Raw genomic sequence first — 19,213 nt, 5'->3', positions numbered from 1 at the left:
CTGCCCTAACCTCTCTGCTGACATCTAGTTTCCCATCTTCAACTTCATTTTAGGCATCTCAGACTGGATGCTGGTTAAATTCAATTTGTCCAAAATGTAACTCAACTTTCCCCCTAAGCCTTGCCTCCCCCCTTCTAAACTTCTATATTATTATTGAAGGTATCACCATCCTCCCAATCTCCTAGGCTTTTGACCTCAATATCATCCTTAATTCCTTACTCTCTGTCACCGTGTCCCAATATCCAATCTGTCGCTAAACTCCTCTCTTTTCTCTAGCACCTCCATCATTCCAGTGTAGGCCCTCATCACTTCACACTTAGATTATTGCAATAGATTAATGGTAACTCAGCCTGCTTCAAATATTATGTCAATCCATTCTCCATATAATCACCAAAGTGATTTTCCTAAAGTTCAGGTCTGATCATGTCATACCCTTTCTACTTAATAAACTCAAGCGGCTCCCTGTCACCTACAAGATCAAACACTAAATACTATTTGGTGTTCCAAGTCCTTTATAACCCAGCCCCCTTCTACTTTTACATGTATTTTTCCTGGCTCTTCTCAAAAAAAAAAAAATTAAGGGAAATTTTTTTTTTAATTAATAGAATACAAATCTCAAGGAATTTGGGAATAGGCAAGGATAAGGGAAGGAGAGTTTGATAGGAGAGTTGGGAGGGGGTAATCAAGGTCATAGCTTTGTATAAGGTATGAAATGTTATATAAAGTCATAGTTCATATAAGCAAAACAAACTTAAGAAAAAAAATCTAAGAGACTAAATGCTTGTTTAAAGATGTAAAATAATTTAATGAAAGAAAATATAGTATTTTAACCCTAAATGTGAATGATTTAAACTTCCCAAAAAATCTAAAAGAGATAAAGGAATGAATAAGAAATCAAATCATAAATATTGGTTTCATGAATAAATGAAAACCCAGGTTACTAAGCTAGTAAGTGTCTGAATCCACATATAAACTCAGATCTTCCTAACTCAAGGCCTAGTGTTCTATCCACAGAGTCACTTAATTAAAAATCATAGGTCATTGATTTGGAACTGGACCATAGAATCCCCTAATTTTATTGATGAGCAAACTGAGACCCTAAGAATTAAATAATATTACTAAATTCACACAAGCATATTTAGACTATAAATAAATATAAAAAGGAAGAAATAACAAATTTATCATTACAATTTCATGATGAAAATTACATGAAAATACTAATTAGCAAAGGAAAGAGGAACAAATGAGCTAGATCTAAATGAAGGAGGTTAAAAACAGATTTAACTTTGTAAAAATATCATACAATTTTGTTTAAAAAAAAAACCCATGGCATCATACTTAAATTTATAGCATATAAGTCAATAAATTTTCTGAAGAAAAATTTATTTCTCTGAAATGATAATTACAAAATAGAGAATAAACATATAACTGTAGCGTGCAGTTTTAAATAACTAAGACATAAATTTAAAACTTCAAAATAAACTCAAGTAGGGGATATTAAAAATTAGAAGAGAGAGGAAAATAACAAATGAAAAGATTATAGAGTTGAAAAACAAAACTAAGAGATGTCTTTTTGAAAAGACTAACAAAATCAATAAACCATTAGCTAACAACTTTAAAAAGAAGAAAACCAAATTAGCAAAATCAAAAATGAGCAAAGTGAATTCATAATGAATAGATAGGAAATAAAGTGAATTATCAGAAACTACTATTCCAAATTACATGTCAGCCAAAGTAAAAGGAAATTCATGCCTTTTAGTAATGAAGCAAAAGACTTCTAGGGCAGAATCCTTAATACATTATCAGATATGGAATTGCATTAGGCATTTTTTGGTTAATTGTTTTTTGTTGCAAGGAAGGAATTAATCTTTTTTTGTGGGCAAAGATATTTCCAGAAGTGACTATAATGTAAGAACAAATTATTTTAACAATACATTAAAGAAATTCAAAGGAAATTTATGAGTTTCTTCAAAAATCTAAATATCTAAACTTACCAAACAAAAAAGTGGAAATGTTTAACCTTCTAGTCTCAGAAAGAGAAATTGAACAAGCTGAAAAGAAAAACTGAAGGATAAAATTTTTGTGCAGATGGATTTAATTTAATTTTTATTTAATATTTAATCATTTTATTTTAATTCTATCAAATGTTCAAAAAAGAACTAATCACTACAAAAATTATTTTCAGGAATAGAGAAAGAAGGTCTTCCAGACTCCTTTTATAGAACTAATGTGATTATAATATCTAAAACATGGAGAAATAAAGCAGGGAAAGAAAACTTTATTCCAATTTCAATAACAAATATTGATACAAAAAATTAAATAAAATCTTTACCATAAAAATTACAATATTTTCCTAAAAATTCAAAATGGCCCTCCACTATTATAGTTCATTCCATAAAGGATGGTTCAACATTTAGGAAAATAATCAGCATCATTAAACCTAGAAACAACAAAAAAGAACCCAAAACCATGGTTGTATCAATATACATGGAACAGCAGCCAAAAAAAAATGAAAGAAAGCTCTTGACAAAATATAGCATCTATTACTATAAAAAATTCTAAAATGCATACGCATATAAGGTATTTTCCTTGATACTAGTCAAAAGAAGAGATAAATGAAACTAAAAGCTATCTTATTTGTAATAAAAATATTAAAAGTTTTTCAAATAAGTACAGAAATAAAGCATTTGTGTTTATTCTTTTTGTTTGACATAGTCCTAAAAATAGATGATAAAAATTAAAAATATGAATCTCAATAAAGAAGAGAAAAATTATTCCTATTAATAGATGATTTACTTAAGAAACTCTCAAAAAAATCAGTGAATAAACTAATCAGAATCATTAATAATTTCAGGAAAGAAACAGGACACAAAATAAGCCCATAAAATCATTAGCATTTCTGAACATTACTAATAAGAATCAGTAGAAAATTACATGAAGTGAAAATACTTTCAAAATAACAACAAAGTGCATAAAATATCTGGAATTTATAAAAATATTCTTTATAGAAATAAGAACAAATAATTAGAGCAATGTTTTCTGTTCATAATTAAATCACGCCAATATAATTAAACATTGATACTATCTTAATTAATATAGGATTTTAGTATTATGCCATTCAGATGACCTATGTTACTTTATAGAAGTATATGGCACTACTATTCTCCCAATCACCCAGTCACCTGATTCCCCTATCATGTTGAATCTGTGGCCAAGTCTTGTAAATTCTCCCTTCAAAATCTCTTGTCTAGCCTTCTTCTCCCTTCTGACGCTATCACACTGTAAGAGCCTTTTCACCTTATGCCTAAGACAGTTGCACTGACCTTCAGGTTGGTCTCAAGTTTCTCACTTCTCCAATCCATTCTATCCCAAGCAATCAGCATCATCTTCCTTAATTTTAGATCTGACCATGTCACCTTCCTATTTAATCTCCCTTGGCTCCTCTTACCTCTAGGATCAAACAAATATTTTCCTTGGCTTTCAAAGCCCTTCAACAATCTGCTCCCTTTTTACCTTTCCAATCTTCTTACAACAAGATTCTTACTCCCACACACACACATTATGATCCAGACACATTTCCCTCCTTTTCCTCACCCACAAGATGCTCTCTCTTTCAATTCAGCGTATTTTCATTGTCTGTCCCAAATGTTCAGAGTCTGTTTTTTCCTCCCCTAGACCTCATGGCTTACTTGCCTTGCTTCAAGTCATAGTACATGACATATAATGTCTTTTGGATAAGTTAGTCCAGTGTAAACGTAAGACTAAAATGCCTAGATGCAATGTGTGTGTGTGTTTGTATGTGTGAGAGATAGATACTCAGAGACACAGAGAGAGACAGAGAGGCAAAGTGAGAGAGAGAGAGAGAGAGAGAGAGAGAGAGAGAGAGAGAGAGAGAGAGAGAGAGAGAGAGAGAAAGAGAGAGAGAGAGAGAGAAAGAGAGAGGGAGAGAGAGAGAGACAGAGTCACATATACACACACATAAACACACAATATTCAACGTCAACTTGAAATATCTAGCAGAGCACTTGATCTGTGTGTACATTTTTAGCTTTATCAATGATTTAGATACTAGATTTATGATCTTGTCAATTACACTATATGACTCAAAGCTGAGAGATACCTAACATAATACATGACAAATTCTAGATCCCAAAAGATCCTGAGAGGTTAGAACATTGAACCATTGCTCTGTTGGGTTAATAAGTTGAGAAATTAAGGCAAAAAACCCTATCCTGGGGTTCAAAAAACTTCACAAGTATGAGATGGAAGAGTTGAGTGATGGCTAGATCATAATTCATATGAAAAAAAGTCTAAGGTTTTTAGTGAATATTATGAGTGAATAATGTAATATGGTGGCTAAAAATAACGCAATCTTGAAATTCATTTAAAGAGACAATTTCTGGAGCTAGGGAAAGTGTAAAAGAACACATGAAATAGGAAAAAGAATGCTAGACTTTCAATTAGGAGGTACCACAAATCAAAACCCATCTTTCACAATTGCTACCAGGTAGGTGACCATTATAAATCATTAACTTCTCAAAGCCTCAGTTTTTGCATCTGCAAATTGGGAATAAAATACTTAGATCACCTAACTCAAAAAGTTGTAAAATTCAAATAAGATCATGTATATAGATGCTATAGAAATACCAATCATTACTATTGTTATTATAGTATTATAGCATATTATAATATATATTATAGTATAGTATAATCACTATTATTATAGATCTACTTTTTTCTTCCCTGATGAGAATATTCCTAAAATACTGTGATCAATTCTATCTCATTTTAAGACAAATATACTGGAGAGCATCTGGGGGAAGATCATTAAGATGGTGAAGTCTCAAGGTCATTCCATGTTAGAATCAATTGAAGGAACTGAGAATATGTGGCCTGGAGAAGAGAAGACTTAGGTGGGAGTAAGGAAAGAAGAAAAAGGGGGAGCTGCCAGGAGACAGCTTCAGATTCAATGCAAAAGGAGAAAATTTGAATTGTCCAAAAGTAAAATGAGTTGTTTTGAGGTGTAGTGTGTTCCTCCTCCCTAGAGTGCAGTTGTATGATTTTTTGTTGGGATCATAGAGGCAATTCCTGTCTTGATAAGCCAAGATTTTTGTGATTCCTGAGAGTCCTTCCACTTCTGAGATTCTATGATTCTCTAATAGAAAAACACTGCCCTCCCCATCTCCCCTACCTCTCTAAGCAAACTGAAGGAAGCATTTTCTCATCAGTTTACACCCAACTTTTTCTTTTTGTCATCTGCCTGCCTAGTTGGACAGAGACAGATTGATGAGCAGCCTGAACAGCAAGTTGTGGTCTCTGCAAAGTGATATACAAACTCTACATGAAATCTGCAGGAACCAAGGAAGGACCTTGGAAGTGGAGGAGCTCTCCATTCATGAGATGGAAAGCAATATAAGCCTGGTAAGGACCCCTGCCACCACAGGGGAAGACTGAGTCTTGCCTGTGACAAAAAGAATGCTAGAACATATATATACATGTATGTATGTATATGTGTGTATATATACGTGTCTATTCTGTGTAAAGCTCCATGCTAAATTCCGGGAACACAACAACAAAAATACCCTCAGGAATTTCCAGTCTAATATTCTACTGTCCATCTCCTACATCAAATACATCTAGAACAACTGAAATCTAACTGTTTTCTTGTCCAGGCTTTCCCATGGGCTACACTGCAGACCTTCTGCCTGCTATATAGTCTCTTTATCCTAACTGTTTTTTACAAATCTTCTAAACAAGTCACAAAAATACAAACACTCCCACCTAATCAGAAGCAACCTCTTGTACCATTAGCACACTATATCCTGCCTGGGTTGCAATAGCAAGGATGCCCTGATCTGATCATCCTGCAAGTACCTTTCATAATGAGCTACTTCTAATGGTCCAGACAATGTAGCAATCAATCTAGGTGATTTTATTTCAGGCTGAGAATCCTAATCTCTTTGGAGTCTTTGGGGCCAATCTTTTAAAAGACCATCAGACAGTCTTCAAATTTATACAAGCACAACTGGTGGAACCAGGTACCAAACAAATTGTTTGGGAGAATTTTGAGGACCATATTTCACCTCTCCAAGACTGGTATTTTTTAAAGGTTTCCTTATATTTTTTTGGCAGCTGGATGGAACAGTGAATAGGATGTCAGGTCTGGAATCAGGAAGATCTGAATTCAAAACTGGCCTCAACACACTTTCTAGCTGTCGGTTATCCTGGACAAGTCACTTAACCCTGTTTGCCTCAGTTTCCTCATCTGTAAATTGACCTGAGAAGAAAATGGCAAAGCATTCTAGTAGCTTTGCCAAGAAAATCCCCCCCAAAAAAAGGGCACCAAGAGTCAGACATGAGTAAAAACACCTAAACAATATAAAACCAACAAATAAAACTGACACACACAGACACATATGCATGTGTTTATGTATGTATGCATAAACATATACATACATAACATACCATATAAGGATAAAGTTAGGGTGTGAATTTAGGATTATTAAGCTTAGTGTGAGATAGCTATGTATATATAAAAGACACTTTTAAAAAGGTTATACATGAATCAATATATGTCATGTACAGCTTAGTTTTTTTCATGTGTACAATAAATTCAACTCATAGCCTTTAATCTGTCCTGTTTATCTATGCTTTTTTTCTGGCTTCCTTTATGTTCTCTTACTATTTTTTTAAAATATATACCAATGATCTTTTCTTTCTTTTCTTTTTCATTTTTTTAAAAATGCCCTATCCCTAGTCTGCCTCCCTTCCCATTTACCCCACAGGGAAAAAAAAATCAGCAAAAAAAAGCAAAGCCTTTATGACAAATAATCATGCTCAAGATAAACAAATCCCTTGGTGACACATTGGCTATGTCTCCAAGTTTCATTTTCTCCGAATTGCTTATTTGCCTTTATCACTTTGGTTTTGAATTATTGGGAAACTTGGAGGGGATGTTGATCACATGGACCTATGGCTGAATCTTAAAGTTACACTCTGTTTTGCCATCTTATCAATAACTGGGTCCTTAGAGTTGTCATAAAGTTTCTGCTTGTCTTTAATTGTATGTTAGACAGACCAAAGCACTTGCCACCAAAATGAAGAGATGAAAAATTGCTGGTCTGCAATGCTCTGGAAATCTTGCTAACACAAACATTTCTACTTCAGCCAATTGAGCATTTCCACTCTTTTCCCAGAGAGTACCAGTTATAGGAGAAACCCTTCAGTTTTCCTAAAAGGGTTTGAGAAAGGATATGAACTTAATTTCCTTTTCTATTAATATTACCCTCGGTTCCACAATTATATCTAGATTCCTCTGCCAGATGTAGGGAGAGATTTTCATATTGCTGCAGTGAGTTTTACTTATTAAGCAATTCTCTTCTGAGACAGGGAGAATCATGTGACCAAGAGCCCCTGCAGCTCTCTGTCCATACGCCCAGCATTTCCCTTATTCTAATTGCCTGGAAGATGATCCAACAGCATGAAACTACAGTCAAAGCATTCCTGGTTCTTTCCAGCACTTACAGCAGAATTTAAATTGCTTCCCATGTAAGCACAAATAGTTAGATATAGACTTGTATTCATCCTGTCATCTTCTACAGATATGTAATCATGGCAACTGCCACAACTCCCTCCCTTCCTTTCTCCTCTGTTTATTTGGGAGCACAAACCTACACTGACAGGCCTCCATTCTGAAAGCCACATACACATATGACCAAGGGTTTTCCTATAGATCTTCTCTCTCCGGTAGAAACTAAAGTTAGGAAAGACTAATGAGGTGAGCTCAGAAGCAAAAAAAGATAAGTGCAAATTTCAGGGGAAATAAACAGGAGAATCTGGAGGTTTTATCTTGAGCTCACAACATCTTCAATAGAAAACTGAGCCCTAATGGAATAGCGTTTGACTAAATGCTAAGTTGGTAAGAATACAAGTCATTCAGAAAGGATGGGAGGGAGGGAAGGAAAGCAGTATTTTCAGAGACTCCCAAGCTCAGAAGTCAATAGAGTCTCTGAGCATCAGCTAGAGATGAAAAGCTGTCGACTGGATTTTTAAAATAAATGGTTTTGAATTTTCTTTCAACAAACATCCATTATTTGTTTTGCTGACTTGACAACTTATCTTCTCTCCTTGTCCATAAGCTATATACGCTTCAGGAAGGGGTTGACCTAGATAACCTAAAAGGTATCTTCCAACTCTGAAATTCTATGCTCTACTCAATTATAAAGTAGATAGTGTAATAAGGAGATGCTTAACCAGGAAAAGAGGATGAATGAAGCTTTCTTCACAGAATTTCCCAGAACCTCTTTGGGCCTGATGATTAACAGGAGACTTTCTTTGCTTAGATGTCCACCAGAAAAAGAAATGATGTTAGCAGTATACATACCGTCACTTCATTAATTGGAGTGTCTTGAGGACAAGATATCAACGTGAAATTTAGAAGAATAAATTAGAGCAGATGCCTTTTTGGCTTTGGTTCTTAAAATGCAGAAATTTATTGAGGACTAAAAGAGGCAAATAGACCTCAGCAGAGGTGATGACAAGTTGATATCATTTGTAACATACAGGGATGAAAATAGAAAAATGAGCAAACTAGGAAAAATGAAATTCAAGGAAGTAAACTTTTGTAGGAAAATCTAAAGAGCAAAACCTATTCCACGGATGCTTTATAAAAAGCAGTTCTTTATACAGGTATGAAGATAAGCTTCATTGTAAAGGGCAGAAGATGCACCTTGCAAGAAACACAAAGGGTAACAAATAAACATTATTTAGTGTTAGGAGGCAAAAGAAGAGCTACAAGGAAAAGATCAGATATTAGGAAGGAAAACTGATAACAATGTCTGCAAAAAGGCAGTAATTTTTTAGTTCTGTCTTAAATAAACTGAGATCAAATAACCAGAAAATTTACTCCCTATGAAGGAACGGCAGGAAGAATGGTTTGAATCTTTTTAAAAGTTAAGATATAAGCAAATCAGAAGATCTGATGACATAGAACCACAATGAAGAAATTGGCAGGTGTTCTCCTGGAATTGCTGTTATTTTTGAGAAGTTAAAAAGGAAGATGATGAAATAAATCCCTAAGGACTAGAAAAGTGCAAATGGTATTTTCCAGTTTTTTTTCAAAAAGGTCAGAAAGGAAACTTCTGGTAATTATGGGAACAATTAACTTGGAAAACAGGAAAGATACTAAAACTAATCATAAATCAATATCATCCTGAAAAAGCACAAACTGCTGGGGTAACAGGTAGTACGGATCTTCAAAAAGCAAATCACACCAGACCAATTTCTTTTGAAATGAATCATAATCAAATGAAAGTCCTCTAGCATAAAGAAAAGAAGCAAAAGCCATTTAGAGCCAACAAAGCCAATCTATTTGGATATCAGAGGGCCACTAGGTTGGCTTTGCATGGGAACCAGTTCCTGTAGGAAGTCATGGCTTAGAGATGGATGCAAGTCCTGTCTGAGACCCATTCTGGACCAGACGACTTCTGGAAATGTGGCCTACCTCTGTGATTTTTATTCTAAGCACTAATCAAGTTGCTATTAAATTATGTCCAACTTGCTTGATTTCTCCAGATCTCCATTTAGAGGTCAAAATAAAAGCTTATAAAATATTCATATCTTCATTGTATAGAAAGAAAATGTTTCAACAACAAAAGAGTAACAGGAAATGCAATGATGCCTTCAATTATACTTTTCTTTGACTCATATGCAAATTAAATAGAAACAATTCTTTAGCAGCCCATTTTCTATTCACTTTGAATTAAGGAAAATAAAAACCTTTTGAACACATGAGAATAAATAAGTAGAAATTTAAAAGGATTCAAATATATCCAGGCACTCCTCCAACTCTCCTGAATGTCAATGGTGTCTGAATGTGAAATGCCCTTCTCTTGTCTTCTCCTTATTACTCTGCTATGGGCTGCTCTGTTCCGTCCAAAAGAATATAAAACTACCTAAGAAAATGTTTCATGTGGCGACTTGGGAGACAAACACTACAGTTTTTCAGCAGACAGAAACAGTTTCAGAACGTCTTTATAACAAGTAAGATGGTTATAAAATAGACCTCTGCTCCCTGATACAAGGAATGAACTGCTTCTGCCCATCTAGCTGTTTTATAGCGTTCTTTGTACCATGATAGATGTCTAAGATGCCATGTTATACCAATCTAGTACAAAACTGGAGGCTTTCAATAGTATCTCCACGGTAAAAAAAAATCATGAGTTTTTTGTACTTAGTGATTCTAAGGGTTGTCACTATTTGTAGCACTGGCTTCCGTAAGAAGGAAAACATGTTCTCTGCTGTCAGAAAACTTCCAAACTTCATTTAAGATATGAACAGATAAAGGATTAGGGTTTATGGAGGAAGTGGCATTTTTCAAAAATAAAATAAAAATTTTAAAGTTTCTACCATTGTTTTTTCTGGGTGATAAGAAAGAGACATCCATGCAGTGAGGAGAAGGGAAAGCAAAGGAAGGAGAGCTAACTTAACAAGATGATATGGGGCCCAGTGTCAGTGTCTAATCAGGCTAAGTATGTCCAACTAACAGCAATCCAGCAAAATCCAATCCAATTCAATGTTGTTGGGGGTAATTCTGTGCTTCCTAGTACTTAAATTGATCCAAGATCAAATCATTTTAAAACTGAGTCCTTACTGAGTCAAATTCTGAAAAAGAATCAAAAGAAATAAGCTAAGCAAAGGCATTTCATTAATTGGCAATGTTTGCAACAAGAGGATATTATCGATGAGTCTTAACTTATTCATGATCCTTTTCCACGAAGCTTTTCTTAATTCACTCCAACTTTTGATGATGTCTCCCTCCTTTTATAGTCTAGAAACAATTAAATACCCATAAGCCCATATTGTATTACCAGAGCTGTTGCTGGTATCTGCCTCCTTTGCTATTTCTCATTGTAGTACCCTTAAGAGCATCCAATGGTCCTTAGTTTCCTTATCCCTTGTACTATTCCTCTAGTGTTTTTATCCCCAACTAAAAAGCATTTATTTTCTCTCCCTCCTATCATTGGAAAAAGGAACAAAATCTTTGTTACATATATGCAGAGTCAAACAAAACAAAGTCCATCTTGGCCATGAAAAATATGTCTTATTCTTCAGTTTGTCCATCACCTCTCTGGAGGAGATGGATAACATGCATCTTATCAGTCTCCTGAAACTGAAGTTGGTTATTACCATAGTTTGTTTTTCATTCTCTATTTGATGGACTCCCCTTTAAGTTCTAATTTGGGAATGCTATGAAAAGAGCTACTGCAAATATTTTTGTACACCTGAGTCCTTTTCCTCTTTTATCTCTTTAGGTAAGTTGTCAGAACTGCCTCACACTCTCAGGCCATCTTCTTGAATAGAATAATTGTTACTTTGCCAGAAGCAGTGAGACCATATAATGCCTCTAACTCAATTCAGGTTATTTTACAGCATTCACTGACCCCAAATAGTTTCTACTGATTTCTTCATATCCAGTACTCATCTAAGCCAAGAGTTAAGTGAGCTTTTATTTCAATGTTACATTTTGCCTATTTCTTAGAACAATCTATATATTGCTTTTCTCTTTCCTCCCCCCCTCTCTCTCTCTCTCTCTCTCTCTCTCTCTCTCTCTCTCTCTCTCTCTCTCTCTCTTTTTTCTCTCTGTCACTCACTCACTTTAGCTCACTCTCTCATTCAATCTGAGATACACTTGCCCTATTTCAAGGAGCCTATTCCTCATGCATTCTCACTTATTTCTTTCTCTTTCTGGGACTGAGCTAAACTGAGATTCTTTTTACTGGTCACCTGAGAAATCCACGTCACTTGTAGTCCTTGAAACTACTAGGGAAAATAAAATATTCCATTGGACTTAGAGGTTCATTTACTTTATCCACTTTTTCTATTGCTTTTCTCTTTCCTTCCCCTCCCCTCTCTCCCTCTCTCTGTCTGTCTCTGTCTGTCTCTTTCTGTCTCAAAAAGAGAAAACCCCTTTATCCACAAACACAAATCACAATCTTATCTTATGCAATTCTTGTATATTTCCTCACATAAATCCTCTGGGTCTTTTAAGTATTTTGCAAGTATCAGAATAGCACTTGGACTCTCTTCCTTCATTCCCACCATGTGACCAAGCCATCTCCTTTCCCAATCATAGGTGTCCTGCTTGATATTTTTTTTCACAGCTTCTCATATCCAAGTCATTGAAGATAACATGTCATAGGCTACATGGGTCCATCATGTATTTTCCCTTTGCTTTGCTGGTCAGCGATTTCTATATATATATGTATATATATATATGTATATATATATACATATATATATAAATTATATCTTACAATTCTCTTTTGGATTTTCATTGTCTTTTTTTTATACTCTCAGTCCAGCTAATTATTCATCCCCTGAAGGATCCAGAGAAACAGCTCTCATTACCCATGGTTAACCACCTAACATATACATGTAAATATTGGCATACCAAGAATTTTAGACACTGAAAGGCACAGAGACAGAATTCACCCAATTCACAAAACCACAGTGTAGCATATTTGGTCATAATGGACGAAGATCCTTAGTTCACTCCCTAACAAAATCTATTAACTTTCATTCCTTTAAATATATGTATATATATGTAGACATATGTATACACACATATATATATATACACATATGTCTACATACATATATACAACCATATGTTGAACGCCTATTATGTGCTAGATACTTTGGAAGTTATAAAAAAGTATAAGATGTGATCCCTCCTCATAAGGACTTACAATATAGTAGAAAGCTCAAATGTATACATGAGGCAGTATATGATGTGAATGACACAAACATTAAATATTACTGATCAGAGGCCGGGACTGCTGGGTTAATCAGAGAATGTTCCATGAAGCTGAATTTGAAAAGCTGGGCTTTGTAGGTTGAAAATACCACCCTGTTAACCCAGCAACAATCTTTCAAATGAAACCATTGGTCTAAAAAGAACAATAAAGGTGTAGATGGATCCATGCATGTGAGAAACAAAACATCTTACCAAGAACTTCATTGACTCACTGATGAATTCAGGAAAGATTTTATTTTACCTTCTTGCATAAATGGTTAGTAGTCTAGGTTAGACACATTTTTGAAACTACAAAGGCAGTCTTTTATTTCCTATCCTGAGGTTCAAATCCCTCCCCTGAGTGCCCATTAATTAGGTGTTCGAGAAGTTACAGAATGTGAATCTCCACCTCTCATAACATTGCCAGTCCCTGTCCCCTAGGAGCTTACATTCTTTTGGGGGAAAATAATCCAAAGAGGCAAGGGAGCAAAGTCCAGAGGGTTCCTATTCAAATCTAAAAATCTCCGACGTTGTGGGTCCTAGCCTCTCATTTCTTAGGTTTCAATTTTCTAATTTAAGTTTCCTTTCTCCAATTCAATTTTTTGTAACTCTGTGGAATCTTGCATCTTTCATCACATCTACCACATGGCTGCATACAATGGACTAAGTAAATGTTTTGAATGATGGTGAATAACAACTTCTCTAAAAAATTATTTTTACTATTTTTCTATTCGTCATTAAAATAAGACAATTGATTTGTAAACATAAGAAATAGGATGAAATTACACTTGTAAACTATCAACCATAGTACAAATAGAAGATAGCATTGTTATTTGTTGTTATTGTTGTTTGTTATAAGATCGTCATTATTATCATTCCAGTGTAAGCAGCAGCTGCAAGCAGAGTTTGTGTGCTGTAACCAGGCCCGTCAGATACAACTCCATCAACTAAAAGAAAAATTGCTGACCCTTCAGCAGGAACTGGAGATTCGCACAGAAGAATTACAGTCTTCTTACTGTTCACTCTTACAATATCAGTCCATCCTGGATAAGCAGAGTTGTGACCTAGAAATGCTTCACCAGCACTGCCAGATGAAGGAGGATGAGGTATGAATTACAGCTGCCCTTCATGGAAGCTCTCTCTCCCTTGCCCAGGGCAGGCCCGCTGAAAATCAAGTAATGAGCCCACTGAGCAATCCTACCAATGCTGATTCTCCTATCTGTTCCCTTTTGATTTGATTTTTAAATGTACAGATAGAGATAAAGATCTGGTACAAAAACTAGAGCTACATCTCAAAAGGTCATCAAATCCACCTTAGTCAGATTAAATCCTCCTAAATGAGTAAATTTAGCCATCGATCAAACAAGTTACACATTAATCCAATTCATAAACATGTATTAAGTACCTACTATGTGCCAGGCCCCCTTCCTTACCATTAGGACTGGGACAATTGAGTTTAGAAAAGAGACCAGGAAAAACCTTGGAGCTCCAATCACCTTTACATACCATGTGTCATAAATGTCCAGGTGCATCATCTCAATCTTTGCTAGAATAATTCCCCTCCTTTTGAGTTTTGTTCCATGCCTTGCTGTCTTCTGAGCTCAACTTCTTATCTTGACCCCTCTCCTGTCAGGATTAAGTTATGATTCTTTCCTGAAATTATGGCTTGTCCATCCTCCCAATGTCCCTGCCGCCTTTATCTGCCTTTGTTTCCCCTATAAGGTTGCATACTCAGGTTATATATCCTGTTTGCAAACCCTAATTAGCTAAAACCCTATATAAGTTCTCTGCCTCGGTTTATCTGCGATACAATTTTGGCACCAAATGTTGTGCTCAGAGTAGCCAAATGATGTGTTGGGGATCTAGCACCATTTGGGATTTGGTTTGTTTTTGACGACAGTTGCTTTATAATACAGTTTGATGTCTAGAAAGACTCTCCCTCTTTTGCCCCAATCTCTTTTCACCGTTTCTCATGATATTTTAAAATTTTTATTTTTTCAAATGAATTTTGTTATTTTGTTTTAATTCTATAAAGTATCCCTTTGATAATTTGATGGATAAGGCATTAAAACGTAAATCAATTTTGGTAGCATTATCATTTTTACTATGTTGGGACAACCCAGCCATGAACACTGAATATTCCTCCAGCTTTACTTCTTTAAGAAGCACGTTATAATTGAATCTATACAAATATTTTCCATGCTTTTTGGTAGATTGATCCCCAGATATTTTGCGAATTTTGTAGTTATTTAGAATGGGATGTTGGTTTTCTTGCTTCAACTCTACCCCAATCTGTCTTCCACTCAACTGTCAAAAAGAGTTTCCTAAAATTGAGGTCAACCCACTTCTCAATAAACTCCAACTATCTCCCTATTACCTCCAGGATCAAATATAAACTTCCCTTTGTCATTTCAAGTCCTTCCCTAACTGACCTCTTCCAGTCTTCTTACACTTTGTAAGGGAGAACCTTCCACATACTACCATTCAACAATACCTGAATTCCTGCTCTTTGCTGCCCACTACATTCATCTCCACTCGATACCTTTCCCATAGCTCCGTGCCCAAATTTCCCCATCTACTCACCCCCTTAGTGTCCACAGCTTCTGTCAAAACTCAATTTGAATTTCCCTTCTATAAAAGTCCTTTCTCAGCCTCTACTGAGGCCGGCACCTTCCCTCAAAGATTGTTTCATTCAGCCTGTTATTTTTCTGGCATACACATAGCTATTGACATGTTGTCTCCTCCACTAGAATATGAGCTCCTTGAGGGCAAGGACTTTGATTTTCCTTTATAATTCCAGTGCTTTTCATACTCCTTAGCACCTAGCAAGCACTCAATAAATGCTTATTGAGTGACTGACCACTGCCTCTAGAATGGTAATAATTCTTGAAATGTGATTTTAAGGAGCTATGTTCTTCAGAAGAAGAGAAAGGGGGGATTAGCACTACTGACCAGAGACAGAGAAAGAAAAAGGAATAGGAAAGGTAAGTAGTAAGAAGAGGCAAATAAGTCCCAGAGGGTAAATGTGATCTACTCAATGATTTCAGAACACTATTTGCAAGACTGGGCTAAATCTGAATGATTCAAAGGGGTTGGTTTCATTGAGAGAAACTGTCTCCCACAAGATCTCCTAACTGAGATAAAGTGACCCTGGCCTGAACAAATGAGTAAAAGGCTAAGGAGAGATTCAGATACTTCTAGGTATTCTGCCAAATTCCTCAAACTGAATTCTTCTGAGCACCAAAGTGCAAAGCTGTCTGAATTTCAAATGCCCTCTCCTCTCCTCTTTACACAGTGATCACCTTGAACACAATAATTCCTGGAATGTAGCTCAAATAAAGGATGGCCATATGTAATCAGTTTAGACTGTCTGATTTCATTTGACTATCAGAGTTCTTCTCAGGATTATTCAGACCCATGAACCCATTCATGAAGTTTTCCCAAATCACTACGGTTTATATTTTTTCTCTCCTTATTCTGAATTTCTATGGTACTTTATATGTCTATCTCATATACCTTAGCACTGAAAGGATCATAGAACCATAAGATTTAAAATGAGGGATGAGGGGGTCAAGGATGACATCAAGACTGTGAACTGGTAAAGCGTGATAATAAGAGGGAAGTCTGAAAGAAAGGTGCATGGAGGGATAAAGTGGAGGGGGAAAGATAATGAGTTCTGCTTTGGACAAGTTGTGTTTAAGATGCTCTGATGTTTCCCCAGTGAAATCACAATAAGCAGTTTGTGGAACTGAAGCTCAGGGAGCTCAGGAGAGAGATAAGGACTGAATACATAAATCTGGAGTCATCTACAAAAAGATGGCAACCCCAGGAGGTGATACATTCATCAAGAAAAGGAGTATAGAGAGAAAAGACACAGGGGTCCTGGACAGAGCCTTGGTCAGTGTGACATGGATGGTGACAGACAGGTGAAAAGGACAGTGTCCTGAAAACCCATAGAGGTCTCAAGTGAAGATAACTGTTTTCAGTGAATCTGGTTGAAAAAAAGGAGAGTTAGGAGAGTAGTTATTGGGTGAAGATGTTTAAGAATGGTGGAGACATTGACATGTTTGGAGGCAAAAAGAAAGAACCAGTAGATATAATTGTAAAGATCAGAGAAGACCATCTTTTCAAAAAATAGGAGGGAATGGGAACAAGGGTGTAAGTAGACAAGGCTGGATTTGTTGTTTGGCAAGCAACTTTTTCATAAAGACTACAATGAAGGAGATGAAGGAGGGACAAACCAAGACGCTGGATTTGGAGTAAGGTGTACACAGCCCAGCACCTTCTGAAACTACTCCAAAGACCTGGAAAACATCCCTGCCTAACTAGGATTTCCTAAGAAATAATAGGGAATCATTTTCCAGTCAAGGCCAGCATCAGGACACTAAGAGCTATAGACTGGGTCTGGTCAGGAATCCAGAGCTCACAATGCTGAGACTAGACTGGGTCCTGCAGCTCTCTAACCAGCACAGACAGGCCTGACACCATACAACAAGGAGAAGGTGCTAAATGACCTCGATCTTGCTCATTCCCCAGAGCTGAATCCAGATCTAATGCAGACTGAGGAGGAGACCTGTGTCTAGATTTGGCCAGCCAGGGAAAGGAGATCTGGGAACCTTTGCCAAAGGGTGACAAGCATGGACAAGAAGCAGACACAGAGGGGCAGCTAGGTGGTACAGTGTATTGATAGAGCATCAGCCCTGAAGTCAGGAGGACCTGAGTTCATATCTGACCTCAGACACTTAACACGATCAAGCTGTGTGACTCTGGACAAGTTACTTAACCCCAATTGCCTCAGCAAAAAGAAAAAACACAGACACAGAAGTGAAAAGCCCAGTTTGAAGCCAAGGCAGGAGGCTCAGACCAAAGGAGCCTACAATTAGTTATTCTGATAGAGAGGTGAGTGGTGAGAATAAGAGATGCAGAGAGAAACTCTTGGGAGGATATGGCAAAAATCTACATAGGACCACTTCCTAAGACAGTTATAGTGAGAAGAGGGAAAAGTTGATAATTCCTGTGAAAATCCCACAGCTACCCTGCCCTTGTTTTCTCCTCTCAGACCCAAATCATCACTGCGTACTGAGAATTTAAGCTCTGAATTATCTATTGAATCATCAACTCTGTAGATCATTTATTTATATTTATTTATAATCTGATGTTGATGTTTTCATTGGCCCATAATCTTGGGCCTTTTCATGTCTATCGGCATAATCCATGGTAGCCACAGTAATACATCTTTCCATTTCATTTCTTGATAATTCATTAGTCACTAAACATTTTCTGTCCCTGTTAATAAGCAACTTTTCCTACACTTCAAAAACTTGAAGTCACTTTACTGCCCATTTCCTAATTCAAAACCATCACAATAATCTAATCTCTTTTGCCAAATTAAACAATTTTGAACTTCTAGCTGATCTGATTTTTGTTTCTGAGTCTGGACTTAATTTGGGCCAATCTTAAGTTTCCTTTGGGTAACATTACAATTTTTAAAGCTTTACCTTTCTAACAGTATGATAAGCTTGACTCCCCAACTCATAAAGTCACAATATGGTTTTGCTGAAAAATTCATCCATAAACTTTTCAATCTGAGAGACAATACAAACAGCTAATATTAATTATATCTTTCCTGTGATCATTCATTCAACAAGATTCATTAAGCACCCACCATGTTCCGGGTGCTGTGCTAAGAAATGATAACCCTCACGTTAAGATTTGAGGTGGGGCTCACAAAATTTAGTCTATTAACGGTTTAAATGTCAATTAATTTAGTGAATAACACAGTATACTCTATGGTCTTTGGGTTTCAGATATTGTTATTTGGAGTTTTGTATCATTCATCCATCCATCCATCTATCCATTTAATAAATATAAGGAATACTTAATATGTGTAATTCTTCATACTAACAGGTCACAATCTATGAGGAAGTGATGGAGAAAAATAAAGAAGATAATGTAAGACTGCAGGAGAAACTCCAAATATCTCAGGAACAACTTGCCTTGGCTGAAAACAGGATCACCTCCCTGGAAAGCAGTTTGAATCTTTACAAGGATAAGTATCAGGCAGCCGTGAATAGCCTCGAATTGCTGGAGTGTCAAATGAAGTCCTTAGAAGGAGATGTCAAAATCATCTCCACTCAGGTACAGTATACACCACAGCCATTCACTGCAATCAAACTCAAAGAAGTGTGGGGGACATGAGTAGAATGCAGGGATCCTAACTTGTTGCTTAGGACAAACTCCATAGTTATTACAAGGCGGGGAAAAGTCAGCAAACCTTCTGTCAGAAAAGCCCTGTCCTTGAATTGTCAAATTGTCTTTTGAACTGGAGCTCTATGCTCTCAAAGTGGTTAAAATCTCTTGCTTGAATCTACCATGCTTATTTTGAGAATCCCTACTTCAGGAAGGGTTGTCTTAACC

General features: G+C 36.2%; 1 protein-coding gene across 4 annotated transcripts in view; it reads left to right on the top strand.

Moving 5' to 3' along the window:
- LOC141554302 (polyamine-modulated factor 1-binding protein 1-like) overlaps positions 1-19,213 on the top strand; it is a 44,524-nt gene that overhangs the window by 10,793 nt on the left and 14,518 nt on the right. For 2 of the 4 annotated variants that reach the window (XM_074286078.1, XM_074286077.1), the window contains exons 3-5: positions 5,269-5,421; positions 13,678-13,902; positions 18,704-18,934. In XM_074286078.1, the coding sequence (XP_074142179.1) occupies positions 5,269-5,421; positions 13,678-13,902; positions 18,704-18,934 (609 nt within the window). The remainder of the gene's footprint in view (positions 1-5,268; positions 5,422-13,677; positions 13,903-18,703; positions 18,935-19,213) is intronic. The other 2 variants (XM_074286080.1, XM_074286079.1) reach the window with 1 other exon arrangement.

The sequence above is a fragment of the Sminthopsis crassicaudata genome, chromosome 2 (assembly GCF_048593235.1).
Source record: "Sminthopsis crassicaudata isolate SCR6 chromosome 2, ASM4859323v1, whole genome shotgun sequence".
Taxonomy (NCBI): Eukaryota; Metazoa; Chordata; class Mammalia; order Dasyuromorphia; family Dasyuridae; genus Sminthopsis; species Sminthopsis crassicaudata.
The sequence above is the reverse complement of the archived record's forward strand: the minus strand, read 5'-3'. Positions and strand labels throughout refer to the sequence as shown.